The following is a 19946-nucleotide window of genomic DNA, read 5'->3' on the forward strand; positions in this document are numbered from 1 at the left end:
CAAAATTATATAAAAGTATGTAAACAAGTATAAACACATTAATATTGAAAAAAACTAATACAAAACACTATAAATAATCTAATTGTACATATAATTAATCTATTTATCTTTAAAATGGACAGAGCAAGAATGCTGTGTGTGAAGCACCTGATCCAGAGTAAGTGGATGGTCCTGTGCTGGAATAAAACATCAGTCCTGCATCGCTGAAAACACCCATACTATCCCGGCCTCCTCCTGCAGTGCAGCCCATGTCTCCCTGACCCACGGCCTCCCACACCTGAATGAAGGAGTCATGAGTATCCATGAATCTCCTAGAGAAAACCAGTTGTTTGACTTGCATTTATGAAGAGAAATGTGTATTGTAAATGACCTTTCTCTGCATCAGGCAGTTTTTACTCAGCAGAAAGATGGCATTATCCACAGCCACCAGGCTAACCTTTGCTCCCGGGTCACCCTTCACTTGAAACTTAAAGGTTCTGCGTGGTGAATACGAGTTGAGTTTTTCTCCCTCCACTGGTCCTGAACTGAGCTAAAACCATCACAATTAAGCAGCAAGAATTACATCGATGTATCATATCTGTGCACAGGGCCGGCCCGTGGCATAGGCGACATAGGCAGTTGCCTAGGGGGCGTCACACGAAAGTTTTTTTCTCTGAAGAACACCCTCTGGTGACCATTGTGAGCTCTTACACCTATATATTAAAGGATTAGTCCACTTTCAAATAAACTTTTCCTGATATTTTACTCACCCCCATGTCATCCAAGATGTTCATGTCTGTCTTTCTTCAGTTGAAAAGAAATTAAGGTTTTTGATAAAAAACATTCCAGTATTTTTCTCCATATAGTGGACTTCAGTGACCTCCAGACAGTTGAAGGTCAAAATGATCGTTTCATAAGCTGAATAGGGAAGGTGTAGGACAAATGTGGTTTTGGAGGAGGCACTTAGAAGACAAACATTTGTTTATTTAAAGCATATACATTTCCATTTTTTTAGAAAATGACTGATCATTTCACTAGATAAGACGCTTATTCCTCGTCTGGTATCGTTTAAAACTCTTTGAAGCTGCACTGAAACTGTCATTTTGACCTTCAACCGTTTGGAGGCCATTGAAGTCCACTATAAGGAGAAAAATCCAGGAATGTTTTCATCAAAAACCTTCATTTCACAAAGAAAGACATGAACATCTTGGATGACATGGGGTGAGGAAATTATTAGGAAAATTTCATTCAGAAGTGAACTAATCCTTTAAGCAATACTGATCATTAAGAATTTTAGGGCTGGTTGATTATCAAACTGATTAAGATAATGTTAGAATAAAATAAAATTGACAAACAACAAAATCATTAGATTCAACAACATATCATGTAGGACTAATGTAAACACTTTCTGCGTCATGATAATTAGTTAATACATCATCATAACACATTAATTATTCATGGCGTTCAAGTTTAACACTGTATTAGCCTGTGATGTTTGTGCAGTATTTTGAAATAGCATTTTTAGAACATCTTAACTGGAAACACTGACACTGGAACGATTTTGCTTGAGTTAACTGCTTATTTAATTTGACTTTATTTTCTCTAAAATTAATGTAAGCTTCTGTAATGTTGTTTTAATTTCAGTTACATCACTGCTTGTGTCACAGACACGCCAGGCTCCCATGTCAGCCAATCACAACGCACTCCCTCTCCTGAGTACTAATCACTCACACCTGCACGCCATCACCTCTGCAATCACTCCACACATATAAGCCACACGCTCACACACTCACTCACTGTCCGGTCTCGTTCGCAACTAAGGACTCTTCCTGGATGCTTACCTCAGGGACTCTTTTTGTTACTTACCTGTCTCCAGTGTTCCAACGTTACCTCTTGTGTCTCCATCGTATGTGTGAGTGTTCTCCGTCATCCTTGTCTCCATTGCTCCAGCAATCTTCTCCAAGTCATCATCATCTGCAACTCAAAAAGGACAGTATCATTCTACATTCACTCTCACAATCACCAGAACTGCTATTCAACTCACCTGTGTTCGACTATACCTCTGCTTGTGTCAATAAATACAGTAACTGTGATCTTCTGTCTCTGAGCTATCTGTATTGTAACAGAACACCAGACCCACAAGCATGACGCAAGCATGAGTCATCCCAACCAATTCCAAGACCTGGTCGATGCATTACGTCGAACACTCACCGTGCATCCAGCACCCACGCCGACTCCACCATCCATCATTTCCGCAAACACCGCCATCACTCCTTCACCACTGCTGTACGCCAGTCCCATGGCCAAACCAGCGCCCTACTCTGGTTCGGTGGAGGATTGCAACGGTTTCATCCTACAATGCTCACTGGTCCTGGAGATGCAACCGCACACGTTTCCCAACGAGCAATCCAAAGTAGTGTTTCTGATTACACAACTAAGCAGCAAGGCACTTCTATAGGCTGATTCCATTTGGTCCCAGAAACAACCAGCTATCCAGTCATATTCCAGTCATAAACGTTATAATCTTAAACAAGGAAAAATGTCTGTTAACGAATATGCTCTTCAATTCAGAACGCTGGCTGCCAAGAGCGGATGTAACAAACAAGCTTTGCTCACTTCATATCATCAAGGACTGGATCCACAAGTACGGTTGCATCTCGCTGCATATGAGGATACCATCGGCCTTGAAAGATTCATCCAGCTGTCAATCCGTTTCACCACTCGTATGCAGTTGTGTCTCGAAGAGCACCAGGGCCAGTCGAAGCTCACCACCATCCTCTGCCGGCCAAACTCCGTCAGTCCTCCAGAACCAGCCACCGAACCCATGCAAGTGGATTAATCTAGGCTATCACCCGCTGAATGGCAGAGAAGGCTGACCCAGAATCTATGTCTTTATTGTGGTGCTCCGGGACATGTAATCTTCGCATGTCCCATTCGTCCTCCTCGTCCCATGGTGAGTGCCATCTTCCCTTCTATAAATAAGCACTCACCTCTGTTGTGAAGCTTACTGCTGCTGATGTTACTCTTCCAGTTACCGCTCTCCTTGACTCTGGGTCAGCAGGCAACTTCATCTCCGGCACCCTCTGCCGTCAGCTCAAGCTCAAGACCAAGGCTACGACTACAACGTACCAGATCCAATCAATAACTGGAAGGCCTGTTAGTCGACGTCAAGTGAGTCAAAGTGTCGGTCCACTACTTCAAATTGGTGTTCTACATGTGGAAAGGATTTCATTGCTGGTTCTGGAGGAATCCACCGCTGATGTGATTCTAGGGCAGCCGTGGTTGGATCAGCATAATTCCATCCTCTCTTGGAAGACCGGCGAAGTCCTGAAGTGGGGCGACACCTGTTTTAACGACTGTTTCTCTGAATTCCCTGTTCCAAGTTCTCCAAGCTCCAATCATCTTCCTGTCTGTGCTACTTCCATTGAGAGCCCACTGGAGAAAAGATCTGTGGACATTCCATCCTGTTACACCCCCTTCAGTGATGTATTATGCCCCAAGAGAGCTTCAAAGCTGCCTCCACACCGGCCATGGGACTGCACCATCGATCTGCTTCTGGGAGTCAGTGCCCAGGGGAAAGATATATCCCCTGTCCTTCCCGGAGGAGAAGGCCATGGAGGAATACATCAAGGAGGCCCTGGCTCAAGGTTACATCCATCCATCCACTTCCCCTGCTGCTTCGAGCTTCTTCTTCGTGGCAAAAAAGGACAGAGGCTTGCAGCCTTGTATTGATTAAAGAGCTCTCAACAACATTACTGTTAAGTTCAGGTATCCCCTTCCTCTTGTCCCAGCAGCCCTAGAACATGTGTTCACCAAGTTGGACCTCCACAGCGCGTACAACCTCATCCGGATACGTAAGGGGGACGAGTGGGAGACCGCCTTCGTCACACCCACAGGTCATTATGAATACCTAGTCATGCCCTATGGAGTTGTCAACGCCCCCTCTGTATACCAGGATTTCATCCACAAGGTGCTCCGGGAGTTTCTCCACAAGTTTGTCCTGGTATACATCGATGATATTCTGATATACTCCCAGAGCAAGTCCAAACATCACCACCACGTTGCGGAGGTCCTGAAACGCCTGAGAGAGTTCCAGCTATTCCTCAAAGCCGAGAAATGTTAATTCAATCAACCCTCAGTGCAATTCCTTGGTTACAACATCGACAGCAGTGGCATCCGGATGGACGAGGGGAAGTTGGCCGCCATCAAGAACTGGCCAACTCCCACCACAATAAAAGAACTTCAATGTTTTCTCAGCTTCACCAACTTCTACAGACGCTTCATTCAGAACAACAGTTCCATCACCAACCCTCTCACAAGCCTCCTGCGGAACAAGCCCAAGTCTCTGTCCTGGACAACATCTGCCGAAGAAGCTTTCAACACTCTGAAAGAAGCCTTCACGACCGCTCCTCTCCTGGTACATCCTGATCCCAACAAGCCATTCATCACCCGGAGTAGGAGCGGTGTTATCACAGCAGCAGGGGAATCCGAGCCGCCTCCATCCATGAACCTTCTTCTCCCACAAGCTCAACCCGGCGGAGGTAAACTACGACATTGGCAACCGAGAACTTCTAGCAGTCAAGCTGGCCCTCGAGGAGTGGAGGCATTGGCTAGAGGGGGCCAGACAGCCATTCCTAGTACTCACAGATCACAAAAACCTGGAATACTATTCTTCACCCGCTTCAATTTCACCATCTTTTACAGACCTGGATCCAAGAACACAAAGGCTGATGCTCTGTCTGTATACTCCTGAAGAGAACACCAAAGAAACTGAGTCTTTCCTGCCAAAAGAACTTGTAGTCAGCCCCATTACATGGTCTGAGGAGACACTTCCCTCTACCAATGCCTCCACCAACACTCTGTCGGGTTTCCCACAAGGCAATACGTCACCAGAGCATGACGCACCCCACTGATTCACTCATCCCATATATCACTTGGCACTGGCCACCCAGGGGTCAATGAAACCCTCTCACTGCTGAAAGAGCACTTCTAGTGGCCCAATATGGCATCTTATGTCAGAAGGTATGTGCAGGGATGCAGGGATTGTGCCATTTCCAAAAGTCCACGCCATCGACCCTCGGGCAAGCTCCTTCCTCTGCCCGTTCCCAACCGCCCATGGTCACACCTGGAAGTCTTCATCACAGATCTTCCTCCTTCCAATGACTTTACATGTGTATTTGTGGTAGTAGACAGAATTCTCTAAATCTTGTCGTCTGATTCCACTGAAGGGACTACCAACTGCTATGGAAACTGCTGAACTGATGTTCAATCACTACTTTGGAATTCCCGAAGATATTGTCTCCGACTGAGGACCCCAGTTCATCTCAAGAGTATGGAAGGCGTTTTTCTCACTCCTGGGTGTGGCCGTCAGCCTGTCATCTGGTTACCATCCACAGACGAACGGGCAGACAGAACGAAAGATCCAGGAGATTGGCCGCTAACTCCATGCCTTCTGTCATGGCCACCAGGACTCTTGGAACCAGTACCTGGGTTGGGCCGAGTACGCACAGATCTCCCTACGTCAACCATCCACCGGTCTTACACCATTACAGTGCGTACTTGGATACCAACCCCCACTGTTCCCCTGGGATGGGGAACCATCGAACGTCGCCGCAGTCAACTACTGGTTCCAAGAGAGCGAGAGGGTCTGGGACTCAGCACATCACCAGCTACAACATGCCCTCCGGCGGCGCAGAATGACAGCCGACCTTCATCGCTCCGAAGCACCTACCTATCAACCTGGACAGTTGGTCTGGCTGTCTACGACGGACATCCATCTGCGGCAGCCGTGCCGTAAGCTGAGTCCCAGGTTCATTGGCCCATTTCCCATCATGGAGCAGATCAACCCAGTCACCTACAAACTGCAACTCCCACCTGAGTATCGTATTCACCTCACATTCCATGTGTCACTCGTGTTTGGTTGTGAAACGTAGTTTGTGTGCCAGACAGAGTTGTCGGCGATTCTTCCTATTGTAAAGTCGTGCAGTGTGAAACCTTCTGTCGCCGATCCATCGTGCAGTATGAAGGCAGCAGTGACTGAATGCTGGCCAAGATAGTCATGCAGTGTGAAAAGAGCAGTGACCCGACTACTTTGAAAATTGTGCAGTCTGAACTCGGCTTAAGCCTCACCATCCCTCTGTTTCTCCCTCCACAGAGCCTGGTGTGAACGCAGCCGAACCACTCCCTCTCCTGAGTACTAATCACTCACACCTGCACGCCATCACCTCTGCAATCACTCCACACATATAAGCCACACACTCACTCACTGTCCGGTCTCGTTCGCAACTAAGGACTCTTCCTGGATGCTTACCTCAGGGACTCCTGTTGTTACTTACCTGTCTTCAGTGGTCCAACGTTACCTCTTGTGTCTCCATCGTATGTGTGAGTGTTCTCCATCATCCCTGTCTCCATTGCTCCAGCAATCTTCTCCAAGTCATCATCTGCAACTCAAAAAGGACAGTATCATTCTACATTCACTCTCACAATCACCAGAACTGCTATTCAACTCACCTGTGTTCGACTATACCTCTGCTTGTGTCAATAAATACAGTTTAACTGTGATCTTCTGTCTCTGAGCCATCTGTATTGTAACAGCTTGGTTTTAATTCAACAAAAATTGCTAACCTAAATGTCCTTTGAAAAATACCATGACTAGGACTATAATCTAGCATTCATGAATAAAATAAACTGTGTAATTTTAAATGGGTTAATTAAATGGGTATGCTAATTAGATGAACTAGCTCGCTGGCTAACATCTACAAATAAATTACTACATGTGGCCTTTATTTTGTTGCCTTCAGGTGCGTTCAGTTTTAAAAATGTTCTGTAATTCTGAAAATGTAATAGTTTTTTTTTTCGCACTTTTGTTGATTTGCACTTTAATTTCTCAGTTAATTTTTGTGTTATTCTTCAGGTGACTGTAAGTCAAATTTATTTATTTATTATCACAATTTATTTACTACTTATTTATGTTAATACTTATCAGTATGTTATTGTTATATTATATATAAGTTTTGACAAATCTGCATTTTTTTTTCCATCTCACCTAGGGCACCAATAGAGCCTGGGCCGGCCCTTTCTGTGCAAGTACAAATACCACTCTATGGTTATCAAGCAACACTGTTTTACTAGATACTTTACAAAATACTGTGCAAGCTGCAAGGACTATAGTGTGCAACAGCTGGGTTCCAAAAGTAAAAATGTTTAATTTACTTTTTTCCATAGGGATGTAAATTATAAACATTTATTTATAAATCTTTAAAGACAGATCTGAAGTTAATAAATAGATGGTATATACATTTGTGGATGCCATCTATTCACATTATTTAGAAGCTAAATTAGAAGGCTAATGCCTCCTCATATTTTATATTCATATTATATTTATCTCTCATCATCTCTAAGAGAATATGAGCCGTTAATGCAGTGACAGATGCCAAAAGCTCAGTTTTTACTTTCAGTTTTTCTGTAGTGAATAATTGACTGGAGTTTGAGACTTCTTCACCCGCATAACTCTCACCCAAAGTTTGTGTGATATCAACTGGCTTGCCTTCATGGTTTAAAATGGAAATATTTACAATATTGCAACATGACATTTTTCTTTATCATCAGTTGCTTGCAAAATGATGGACACTGATGCACATATAATTTCCTGTGATAATAAAATTAAGTGAATTATTAAATAAATGAGTAAATAAACAACAAGCAAACTTAAACTTGTTTGCTTAAAATTTTTGCAAATATTTTGCTGATGCAGGTACCTGCAAAAAAAAAAAAAAAAAAAAAGTAAAAGGTCACCCATGTATATACATAGGTATGTATAGATAGATAAATATAAAGATACTGTAGATAGATCGTCTTGTACTTTTGTTTTTCAAATACGTTTTTGCTTCAAATAAAACGTTGTACTTATGTTATGCACCTCTTGGCTGGTTGGTTTGGTTCATGACTTTTGTAAAATATTTTTAGGTAAAAAAAAATAATGGGGAAAAAAATACTTCTAGAACCAGAGCTGCTTTTAAAAAAAAAAAAAAAAAAAAAAAAAAAAAGTAAATAAAATGGTGGCTGGGCACTGTTTCAATCTATAATGAGCAGGCTACACATTTTTCGTATTTTTTTTTTAGTTTAAAACTTACTTACTGAGCCTACACACTGGTTCTCCACATCCACAAACACGGAGTCTGCCACGACTTCTGCTTTTAGTTGCCATGGCAACATATAGTATGCCACCAGCCTGAATGAAGGTAACATCTCTGTGGTAACTAGTAATGGAATATTTGTGTCATTCTGGCATACATCTACCCTAGAAGCTGTTATTATTTTCCCTTTGTTCAAAACCTAGAGAGAGAGAGGGGGGGGGGGGATATGGAAAAGAGAGCACTGTTTACATAAAGACTACTGTATTGCTTTCACGTATAGCACTTCCCAAAATGTCCAAAACTCACAACATATGTCAGCTGCTTCACAAGTTTTCTGTGTTCTGGCGAGGCTGTTTTGATGTGCAGTTTGATGTTAAGACTGCTGCCCACCGCCACTTGTTTGGCACCCACTGAGATGTGCAGGTAGTTCTTACTGTAGCCGTCAAAACTTAAATATGGCTCCAGAGTCATCTCCTGTACAGCCTGATTTTCTGCATTCACACCAGGAAGTGCTGTTTCTACCTGCAAATGTATGGACATATTTACCACATGCATATAAACTCTTTCTTTATTGTCAGCTATGGTTCAAAAAACCTGTCTGTAACATCCAAGGACCATTTTTTATCTCATGAAAGGTCTTTATAGGTTCTTTAGATCATTGAGATATTCTTTGATCTAAGAAGAAGTGGCTTTTGTTCACCGAAATGTTTGAAGAAACAACAAATTTTATTCTGTGGCATCATCACTGAGAAACCCCCCTTTTGAAACACTTATTTTAAGAGTGTATACTAGTCCTGTCCCAAATGCCTATGTGGAGTCATGGACCTTAACTTAATACCTCATTTTGAATTTGAAGTTTGAGTTTTGTGGTGTTCAATGTACCTTCAACATTTGATTCTTGTCTTCATCAGGCATGTTGATGGAGACCCTGATAGTGCCTCTGTGTGTTTTAATTGGTTTTTGAAGGAAGTTGAGTTTAACAGGGATATTGGGGGCTGGAGATCCATCTTGGTTACTCACTGTAACCTAAGTAAAAAATAAAATAATTCTCCTTTAATATTTCACTTAAAGAATAATGCAAACATAGATAAAGCAGTAAATGTCAGAGTACCAAACTTACCACTATGCCCAGCGGAAGGCCTGGTTTGAAATACTTGGGTGTGTCTCTGATGGAGAGCACATAGGGTGACATCACTATTTTAATGCCGGATTTCTCTGCTTCCACAAGGTCACTACCTGAGAAGAAAGTCTTAAGACATTACAAAAACACAGCCCAAAACAATAAAAAAAACTATGGACAGGCTATAGTGTCAGCGCCATGAGTGGGCCTTGGAGGGCCTGGCTGGTGTTGTGCTGAAATACCGCACCCCTGCTGTGTAAAACACCCCGTCTTGGGAACACGCATTTGAAGTTTGTCATCTTAAAATCATAACCAAATGAATAACAATCGACAATAATCGTAAGTGTTCTCATTATGCATCTCATTTTGTTCTCATTAAGTTCCAGATATAATTAGAAAGTGTTTTGGAATATTGTTTAAGTAATTGTTTAGAACAAGTCTTCCAAATACAGAGGGCAGAGACCGCAGTGCTGTTTAAATCCACTAGATGTTCTGAGAGTTTTAATAGGCTATTACTGTTTGTCTGGATTAGTTCAGCCTACGAAAGAAGCTTGTAAAGTGGCATGTTGATATAAATGTATCAGCATTTGTATTTATGTAAAATGAAATCAATGTAAAAAGATCAATGTAAAGAGGCCATTTCAAAAATAGGCTTTTGAATATTCTTCATCTGAACTCACACACTTAATGGAACCAGTGTAATGGAACAAACTACTCAATCCTATAACCTGCAAATTCTGGTTGAAAGGATGGGTGCATTAATAATATGTTTTGCATTAGATGTAGTATATTAGTATAGTAAACGTATAGTGTAGTATGTAGTACATATAGTGTACAGGTGCTTTTCACAGCAAGCCAGTCTGCCAGGAAATGCACCCCCTGATATCTCCAACTAAGAACGTGTCCCCCGCGACGGAGGTGCTTTTCACAGCAGGGTTTTTTTTTTTCCGGCACAACACCGGGCCACTTCATTCCTTTTACTGCCGTCAACAAAAAACAAGTTTTGCCATGCATGACAAAAAAAGTCAATTGAAATCAACATATTTAAAATATTAGAGTGATAAGAACAGTAATCATGGTAGTTTTCTAAATATGTCATACAAATTTTACTCTCATATTAAGGCTAATTCCCACCTGAGCTCATTACTGATGCTTTGACGTACACGGAATTTCCTAGTAGGCCTTTTGTATCTGGAAAGACCTTCTTCATCTCCGCCATACTCAAACTAACTTTTCCTCCATTCAGCTGCAAATAAACAGGGGAATCTGTAATAAATAATACATTACTTTTTTTCTTATACTTGCACCTCTCTTTCACTTACATCATTCAGTTGCTTCAAAGAAGTGATTCTCCTTTTCTGACCATTCATGTCAATACCAAACAGCACATGTGCAACACCTTGCACTTGTTCACCATAAAGATACCTGGGAAGAACACAAATAGTTATTCTTATCATTTTTTAAGTTTTGAATGTTTTTCCATTTACATGTTAAACTATTTCACCATGCTGTCTGTAGTAAAGGGCCACCTGAAGCAGTTAGGGCTCAGATCGCAGTGAACCAGTGGTGGATACAGTACCAGAAATCCACACTTGAGGAAAAGTATAAATATCTTACCAGAAAATGACTTTGGTAGAAGTTAAAGTCAGTGTTTAGAATATTATTTGAGTAAAAGTTTTAAAGTATGTGATATTTATTGTGCTTAAGTATGTAAAGTACACAGGTGCTGGTCATATAATTAGTATTTTATCAAAAAGTTGATTTATTTCACTAATTCCATTCAAAAAGTGAAACTTGTATATTATATTAATTCATTACACACAGGCTGATATATTTCAAATGTTTATTTCTTTTAATTTTGATGATTATAACTGACAACTAAGGAAAATCCCAAATTCAGTATCTCAGAAAATTAGAATATTACTTAAGACCAATACAAAGAAAGGATTTTTAGAAATCTTGGCCAACTGAAAAGTATGAACATGAAAAGTATGAGCATGTACAGCACTCAATACTTAGTTGGGGCTCCTTTTGCCTGAATTACTGCAGCAATGCAGCGTGGCATGGAGTCGATCAGTCTGTGGCACTGCTCAGGTGTTATGAGAGCCCAGGTTGCTCTGATAGTGGCCTTCAGCTCTTCTGCATTGTTGGGTCTGGCATATCGCATCTTCCTCTTCACAATACCCCATAGATTTTCTGTGGGGTTAAGGTCAGGCGAGTTTGCTGGCCAATTAAGAACAGGGATACCATGGTCCTTAAACCAGGTACTGGTAGCTTTGGCACTGTGTGCAGGTGCCAAGTCCTGTTGGGAAATGAAATCTGCATAAAGTTGGTCAGCAGCAGGATTCATGAAGTGCTCTAAAACTTCCTGGTATATGGCTGCGTTGACCTTGGACCTCAGAAAACAGTGGATCAACACCAGCAGATGACATGGCACCCCAAACCATCACTGACTGTGGAAACTTTACACTGGACCTCAAGCAACGTGGATTGTGTGCCTCTCCTCTCTTCCTCCAGACTCTGGGACCCTGATTTCCAAAGGAAATGCAAAATTTACTCATCAGAGAACATATATTGTTAGTGTTGTCTTCAATATTGAACTCTAACAGTTTAGCAGCGGATGAATCGACAGACATCGGAGACGTTGCCCAGCTTTGCATTTGGGTGAGATGTGTGAATTCAGGAACGTTTGAGGTTACGAAAGATTTACTGCCGTTGAAATCGCTACATGAACGAACAAGGATCGAGGACATTCATAGAGCCCTTAGTGAAGCATGCGAAGACATGAACATACCGACATCATCAGTTGTCTCCATCACTACTGATGGTGCACCCTCAATGAAGGGAAAACACAAGGGTCTCGTCGCTGAAATGCAAAAAATCTCCCCTGACTTGTTGGCGTTTCACTGTATTGTGCACCAGCAGGCACTATGCAGCAAGTTAGTTGATGGATACCTCATGGAAAGCCAACCTTGCTTTTCTTGCAGACATCACAGCTCACCTAAACAAGCTGAACCTGCAACTTCAAGGTGACGAAAAACACATTGATGATCTGTTGGGCTGTGTTGAGAGTTTCAAAATGAAGCTAGGACTGTACATTGCACAACTCAAAGATAGTGATTTAACTCACTTTCTACTTCTGAATGACACGTGTGAGGGTGTACTAGACATACAACAGAGAAAACGGTCCGTTACAACTGTCAATCAAATGCAAGAAAAATTAATCGCCCATTTTTCAGATTTTGAGGATGATTTGCAGGACATTTAATCAGAGAGCCATTCACTTTCCCTGTGGAAAATATCAAGCACTTGGCTGCAACTTTTGGTTTGCCCTGCCGCGCACTTGAAGATGAATTGATGAATGTTAAGGCAAGAGGACACACCCATACTGCACAGCAATCAACTTTAGTTGCAGAAATGTGACGAAACATCACTGGACAAAATCTCAGATTATTAAGTTCGACAGTGCTTTCCATATTTGGATCAATGTACATTTGCGAATGGACATTTTCTGTAATAACGCACACGTCAAGTCACGTTTCCGTGCGCGTCTTACAGACAGCAACTTACAGTCGCAACTTCACTGTGCTGTTACTTCTTTCGAGCCGAATTTCACCAAATTGGTCAGCTCCCGACAACATCAGGTATCCCATTAATGGTGAGTAGAATTATTCTCTAATAATAATAATAATAATAAATGTAATTGTAATTGTCTAGATACCATAATATGACATGTGGTTGGTTTGCATTTATACTGGCCCTGATAATCATCACACGTGCTTGCTCTATTTCTGCAAATCCCCCAGATAGATGATGTCTGTTAAAGATCACTTCATCTGGAAAGCATCTGCTGTTTACAAACATCTGATAGACATCTTTAAGATGTCAGTTTTACATACATTCTAAATCATAAATGTCTTAAAGACATCTTCTAAAAGTCTTTTTGACATCTGAAAAGAAACGTCCAATAGACGTATTGCTGATGAGCAAACACTCTAAAAAATACGTCTTCCAGACGTAAACACCACATCAAATAGACGTCTCCGAGATGTACGTGTGCTATGAGGGCCGTTTTATTGAATGAATGATGACTTACAAGACGTTGCTTTGGTCTTCATAAACAGCCGCTAGCGGCACCTGCTGGTTAGGATGACTAACAGCAGATGGAGATCATACATTGGTACTCTACTGCTTTTCCTGCAGTTCCTGGATGTAAAATGTTGAATTTTCTGCCGAATTTAAACCACTGAATTTGTTGAATTAAAAAAAAAATCTTCAAATGTACTATAAGTAGTATCTAAATATATTCTTTAAATACAGAGATAGTATATTAAAATCACATTTTAGTTCATATGCTGTCTCAAAATAGCACATTTGATACACTTAGATGTTCTTAAGAAGTACTAAAGAATAATTTTTAGTATATTAAGTACAAAATTAGTGCACAAAAATAGAGCACTTTAGGTATATTATAGAAATGTACTTTTTTTCACCTGGGTATGAAGATTATTTACTTTCAATAATTAAGGTTATATAAGACATTTCTCCAGGAGGCTGGTGCCACAGGTCTACAGTATGCTGTTGTTTTATAGTGTGGTTTTATGTAACTGCGTAGTTTGGCCAGAGCCCCTCTCCGAGAAGCTTCCCATAAACAAATATTTTTCAGGAACATTCCAAAAAATTTTTGCCAGGGCCAAAGAGCCTGCTTTGCATGTCAAACAGAAGGTTAATTGTGAGATGGCTGCATCTGGCTGTTTACTGGTGGTATGGGAGTTTTAGAAAAACTGTGCTGTTTCACTTCAAAAAGTAGCTTTGCAAGATAAAGGCCCAATAATTCAATTTAGAGCTGATGTCACATCCATTTTAGGGGTGCTCTGATTGATCAGTTACCATTCGCTATAGGCCGATAATCACTTTGGGAAGTTTGATCGGAGTTCTCCATAAAGGCTGAATTTATAAACAGATCTTATGCTGATGAACAGATCTTATGCAAGAGGACGCGCATCTACGATGAGAGGAATGCAGCGGCACCATCTCGATCTCTGTCAAGCGCGGGTAAAATAATTATAATGCTGAAGGTGTGGCACAATTCATATTTCTTTAACTTACAAAGTAATTTTAAAACTTTCTGTGAGATTTAATTTCACAAACAGCGTGAGTGAATCACAGCATGTTCTCCCTCTTTCCCTCTCAAGATGTGCAAATGGCTTCACATCACAACATCACGTCTTGCACAATCGAGGCAGTCTTGCATCATCATTTAAGTTTCTAATTTGCATGTCCTTTAAGTCTTGCCAGTGTTTAGACCACTCAACAGCACTCGTGCACTCTCCTAGAGACGGAGAACTCATGCACACTCAAACCACACACACATAAGGCCACTACACAAACAGCTCGCCAGTACCAAATTGCACTTAAATGGTCAAATATACTCAAATGTGTGTACAAAATTACCGTCCTGATGAGTATGCACATAAATACAGTCGGTTTTGTCACAAAGGAATGCAAACAGTTCTGTAACTATCTGTGTAACACTAGCCTATATTGGATCTGTGTGCATTCAATATTAAAGTGACAGTAGCCTAATAATCCTCCTACTGTCTCTGATTTCTTTGTCTTTTGTTGTTTGATTAACATTGATGACACTCACTGCTTATGAATGACTTTCATAAGGTTTTTTTTACCCTTAATTGTAAGGATTAATCTGCATTTACTCAGGGAAGACCATCCAGTATTATTTACATTTGATTCCTTATTAAATGTCTTTAAAGTCCCCCTGTAGTCAATTATTTGATCCCTTAAAAACTCATCTTTGATCACCAAAATGACATATTTAAAAAAAAATTCAAGTGAAAAAAATTCTTCATGCCTTAAAATAGCTTGAATGTAACTCTACAACCTTGTCTCATTTAATATACATGGGTCAATGAATATGCAAATTAGCCCTGCCTCCACTCACTCACGCCAGCTCGGAGAGTCTACTGTTGCTGCAGTGACTAGTAATTTGTTGTTTGTGTTGTGGATATAGGCTACATGAAATAAATGCACATCCTTGAATGAGCGCGGATTTCCAGCGTATTTACTTGAACTCATCAGGTAGGCTAATATCTATGGTTTGATCCATTCCAGAGACACCAAAATCAGAGTTTATAATGGACCGAATATCTCTCTCAGAACTTGACGTGCGACTCCACACTGACTGAATATGCACATGAATCACAGTCACACGCACACGCTCAGATGTCTTAGCTATGTTTTAGAGTATTAAAATATTTAGAAGGACAAAAACATGAACTTTATTTGCTTTACTTCAAGTCAGCTGTCATTTTACTTTGGCGCGAGCTGCTATGCGCTTGCACACTAGGCACAGCGCTTGCAATGGTTCAATTAATATGAATTAATATGATTAGCCTTTTGCTTGACTACGTTATCAAACAGCTAATAATGTGTTGCTAATGTTACACACACCATTTCCGTTCCTCATCTCAGAGTCAGACAGCTGACTTCTAACAATCAGTGTCCTTACAAACGCTTTGAACAACTCAGAACATCAGTGGAGAAAGGCCTATAGTTCATCATAACATCATAATAGACTCGCTATATTGATAAATCTACACAATTTTCCATATCAGCAGAAATACTTTCCTGCTTCAGAGCGGTCATACTTAATGATATGCTAAAGCCTGCCGGCACGTTGTTGTGATTGGTTACAAGGTAGTCTGTGACGTCACAAACACCACCGATTTCAAACCGCAGGATTTTGGTTTCCTGCAGTTTCAAACATAAAATACTCAGCAATGGTGCTGTCTTATGAATTTGGTTCGTCTTAAAGCATATTAAAAACACTACATAGACATATAAACAACATTAAAAACTTGATTTTCACCACAGGGGTTCTTTAATATTTCTTACCTGTCAATACTACTGTTAGATATGGAAGCCCGTTTCCGCCAAAAAAAAAAAAAAAAAAAAAAAACCCCATAAAAAAAAAAAAAAAAAAAGCCCCTAAAAAAAAAAAAAAAAAAGATTAATTGCGACTTTTTATCTCAGAATTGCGAGTTATAAAGTCAGAATTCTGAGATATAAAGTCGCAATTGCGAGATATAAAGTTAGAATTCTGAGATATAAAGTCGCAATTGCGAGTTATAAAGTCAGAATTCTGAGATATAAAGTCGCAATTGCGAGTTATAAAGTCAGAATTCTGAGATATAAAGTCGCAATTGCGTGATAAAAAGTCAGAATTCTGACTTTTTTTCTCGCAATTAACTGATGGTCAGTATCTCTGTCTGTAACAGCGCATCCAACGATAGACGTGCTGCAGTGAAGTCTGAAGCTGTTGGATGTATTAAAATGTTCCACTTCAGCTTTGTCTGATTTATTGCGCCTCCGCCACAGCTGATTCTTCTTCTTCTTATGATTATTATGATATTGTTATTATCGTGTAAAATTCATTAGTGTATCCATTCTGTTAAAAACAACTTTTATTGTCCAAATACCTCGACTGTAATTTGCAGAATTGCATGATTCTATTTCTACCCTTGAGTTGCAAAGTTAATGAAACATGATAGGTATTGGTTGTTTTAGTATTAAGCCCACTAGATGGCAGTAAAAGCTGTTTTTTCTCCTTGAAACGCTGTGTACAAGGTTACCGTGGAAACATTCTATATGCATATTCCTGCGTAATGCATATGTCCGGAGACTAATCTTTATGTGTCTCCTCCAGTAAAATCAATATTTCTTTATTGGTAAATCGGCGCTAGAAATAATCCTTTATGATGTCCTCTATTTTATGTATAATAATAACAAAGCAGCAATCCTGATGGTCAGTCGCAATGAAAGGAAACGCAAGCAAAGTAAGAACTGTGAGAAATAACGTTTCACAGTAGTGAGAAAAAGTCAGAATTCTGAGATATAAAGTCGCAATTGCGAGAAATAAAGTCAGAATTCTGACTTTATATCACGCAATTGTGACTTTATATCTCAGAATTCTGACTTTATATCACGCAATTGTGACTTTATATCTCAGAATTCTGACTTTATATCACGCAATTGTGACTTTATATCTCAGAATTCTGACTTTATAACTCGCAATTGCGACTTTATATCTCAGAATTCTGACTTTATAACTCGCAATTGCGACTTTATATCTCAGAATTCTGACTTTATAACTCGCAATTGCGACTTTATATCTCAGAATTCTGACTTTATAACTCGCAATTGCGACTTTTTATCTCAGAATTCTGACTTTATAACTCGCAATTGCGACTTTATATCTCAGAATTCTGACTTTATAACTCGCAATTGCGACTTTATATCTCAGAATTCTGACTTTATAACTCGCAATTGCGACTTTATATCTCAGAATTCTGACTTTTTATCACGCAATTGCGACTTTATATCTCAGAATTCTGACTTTATAACTCGCAATTGCGACTTTATATCTCAGAATTCTGACTTTTTATCACGCAATTGCGACTTTATATCTCAGAATTCTGACTTTATATCACGCAATTGCGACTTTATATCTCAGAATTCTGACTTTATAACTCGCAATTCTGAGATAAAAAGTCGCAATTAATCTTTTTTTTTTTTTTTAGTGGCTTTTTTTTTTTTTTTTTTTTTAAGTGGCGTTTTTTTTTTTTTTTTTTTTTTTTGTGGCGGAAACGGGCTTCCATAGTTAGACCTACCTGAAAAATAAACTTAAAGAATTGTTTATGATATTTATCTTTATTCTATTTTATTTATTTGTAATACTGCTTGTAAATGGTGCTTATTTTATTACTGTTTACTTGTGTGTTTTATTTATTTATTTTGTTTCTTTGTTTTTTGTTTTGTGAATTCAATTCAGAGTTTTCTCTGAATTTAAAAAATTTGGATTCCCCCATTTTCATTAAATTCAGGCCCTGAATGAATGTCTTATTGGGGAGTATAAAATAAGGTTTTGGCAGATATTAAGCAGACAGCTTACTACTTTGAATGTCTGTAAAAATCCTGATTGAAACATCCCTATAAATAATATGTTTGTCATTTCAGTGAGTGTTGAGTAACAGTAAAAGCGGTTGTAATTGAAACACACCTGGCTCTGACTTCTACTTCCAACTTATCTTCTTGTAGGCTGAAGTAGGGTTTCTTTGGCGTTAAAGTGACGTTGAATGCCGGGAGAACTTGGGGACAAGGAGAAACAGGGTTAGTCTAACCATGCAGAGCAGCAGGTAAATGTCACCATGAAGAATGTAAAGAACTTACCATATTTCTTTACATGAAACCCCGCACTGAATGTGTTTTCTTCAACATCATCAAGCTTCGCAACGACTTTCCATTTTCCCTCTCTAGGAATTAAAAGCAAAATATTAATTCCATAATTGGCTAAAGTGCCAAATGAAATATTAGATATTTTTAGTACTGCCCTAAATTATAGTTATTTCACACATCAAAAATGTACATATAGTCCACAAGATAAAATAATATCTGAACTTATTACTTAACACAATATTACTTCTTATTTGCATATGCATTCGTGCTATTCAGGACAAAAACAGCACTTATTTGGTTAGATTGGTCAGAATGGTCAGATGATGAACTTCCTCCAATTTATATAATTCTAATTCAGTCAACAATCTTCCATGATTGTTTTTATTGTCAAGGTGAAATTCCTTTGCTTATGCCCCATAATATAAGAAGGAATCATCTGACACTTTCACTCTTCCCTTAGGTGACATGAGCAAAAAACAAAATATTAATATTAATACTAAATATTAATATTTAAGAGCATAAATTACTACACAAGCCTGTTGAGGAGTATAAAATAAGGTTTTGGCAGATATTAAGCAGACAGCTTACTGCTAGTTAGTTGGCAAGTAATTTCAAAGTTAATTATAGTCAACATAAGTGCTACCGAAAATTAAAACACAAATCTAAAGGTTTTCTTTGCATACTTGTGCACAGTAGGTAGAGGGTAGCTTTCAGAGAGAATCCCGTCGCTTACACTGGTGTTGGAGCTGATGTGCACCACATCACCATCTGGGTTCTGATTGTTCCATGGAGGTATATATATATATCAAAATTAAAATATATGTATGCAATGAGATGAAATGACATTAAGCTATTTTTAATGATAATGACAGTTACCTGAATCTCAAGAGATATGTTGGTGTTGAAAGCTTGGAATTCATGATTGGATACAAAAACCCTGTAATGAACTGAGAGATTCAGAGACAGAAAGTGAGAAGTGATAGTGATACAGTTGTAACTTGTAATTTAACAAACTTTGTGTTTAACAGGGCTGGTTACTGACACAAATTTCACAATTCAATTAGATTTTGATTCAAGAGCTTTCAGTTCAATTTGATATTGATTAACTGGGGCTTTGTCACATTGGTTTGGGTTTTGTTTGTTTATATGTCTTTTTATTTTTTTTTAAATATGCCTTAGTCAGGTCCCCTGCTTCCTGTTTGCCATGTGCTCCCCTTGTGAATGTGTCATGTTCTGATTGGTTGTTTTGATCATGTGTCACATTTTCATTGGTTCATTGTGTTCATTGATTTCAGTTGTTTCTAGTTAAGTCTGTGTATACCATAGCAAATTAACTTCTGTACAGAGTGATGCAAAGTTCAATTCATTTCCGTGAACAGGTTCATTGAGCCGAACTGTCCGAAATGCTAAGACGCCACTATGCATTTCTTTTGCATATGCGTTTCATGTTATATCAATGA

General features: G+C 39.4%; 1 protein-coding gene across 1 annotated transcript in view; it reads right to left on the reverse strand.

Moving 5' to 3' along the window:
- The window catches only part of LOC137002658 (complement C3-like), a 29338-nt gene that overhangs the window by 2753 nt on the left and 6639 nt on the right, over positions 1–19946 (reverse strand). Inside the window, exons 5-16 of the mRNA XM_067362451.1 lie at positions 19363–19433; positions 19170–19261; positions 18481–18563; positions 18311–18398; positions 10557–10659; positions 10369–10480; positions 9235–9350; positions 8997–9140; positions 8421–8636; positions 8116–8313; positions 371–529; positions 148–277 (exon numbers count right to left, since the gene is read on the reverse strand). Of these exons, the coding sequence (XP_067218552.1) occupies positions 148–277; positions 371–529; positions 8116–8313; positions 8421–8636; positions 8997–9140; positions 9235–9350; positions 10369–10480; positions 10557–10659; positions 18311–18398; positions 18481–18563; positions 19170–19261; positions 19363–19433 (1512 nt within the window). The remainder of the gene's footprint in view (positions 1–147; positions 278–370; positions 530–8115; positions 8314–8420; positions 8637–8996; positions 9141–9234; positions 9351–10368; positions 10481–10556; positions 10660–18310; positions 18399–18480; positions 18564–19169; positions 19262–19362; positions 19434–19946) is intronic.

Source organism: Chanodichthys erythropterus, chromosome 3 (genome assembly GCF_024489055.1).
Source record: "Chanodichthys erythropterus isolate Z2021 chromosome 3, ASM2448905v1, whole genome shotgun sequence".
NCBI lineage: Eukaryota > Metazoa > Chordata > Actinopteri > Cypriniformes > Xenocyprididae > Chanodichthys > Chanodichthys erythropterus.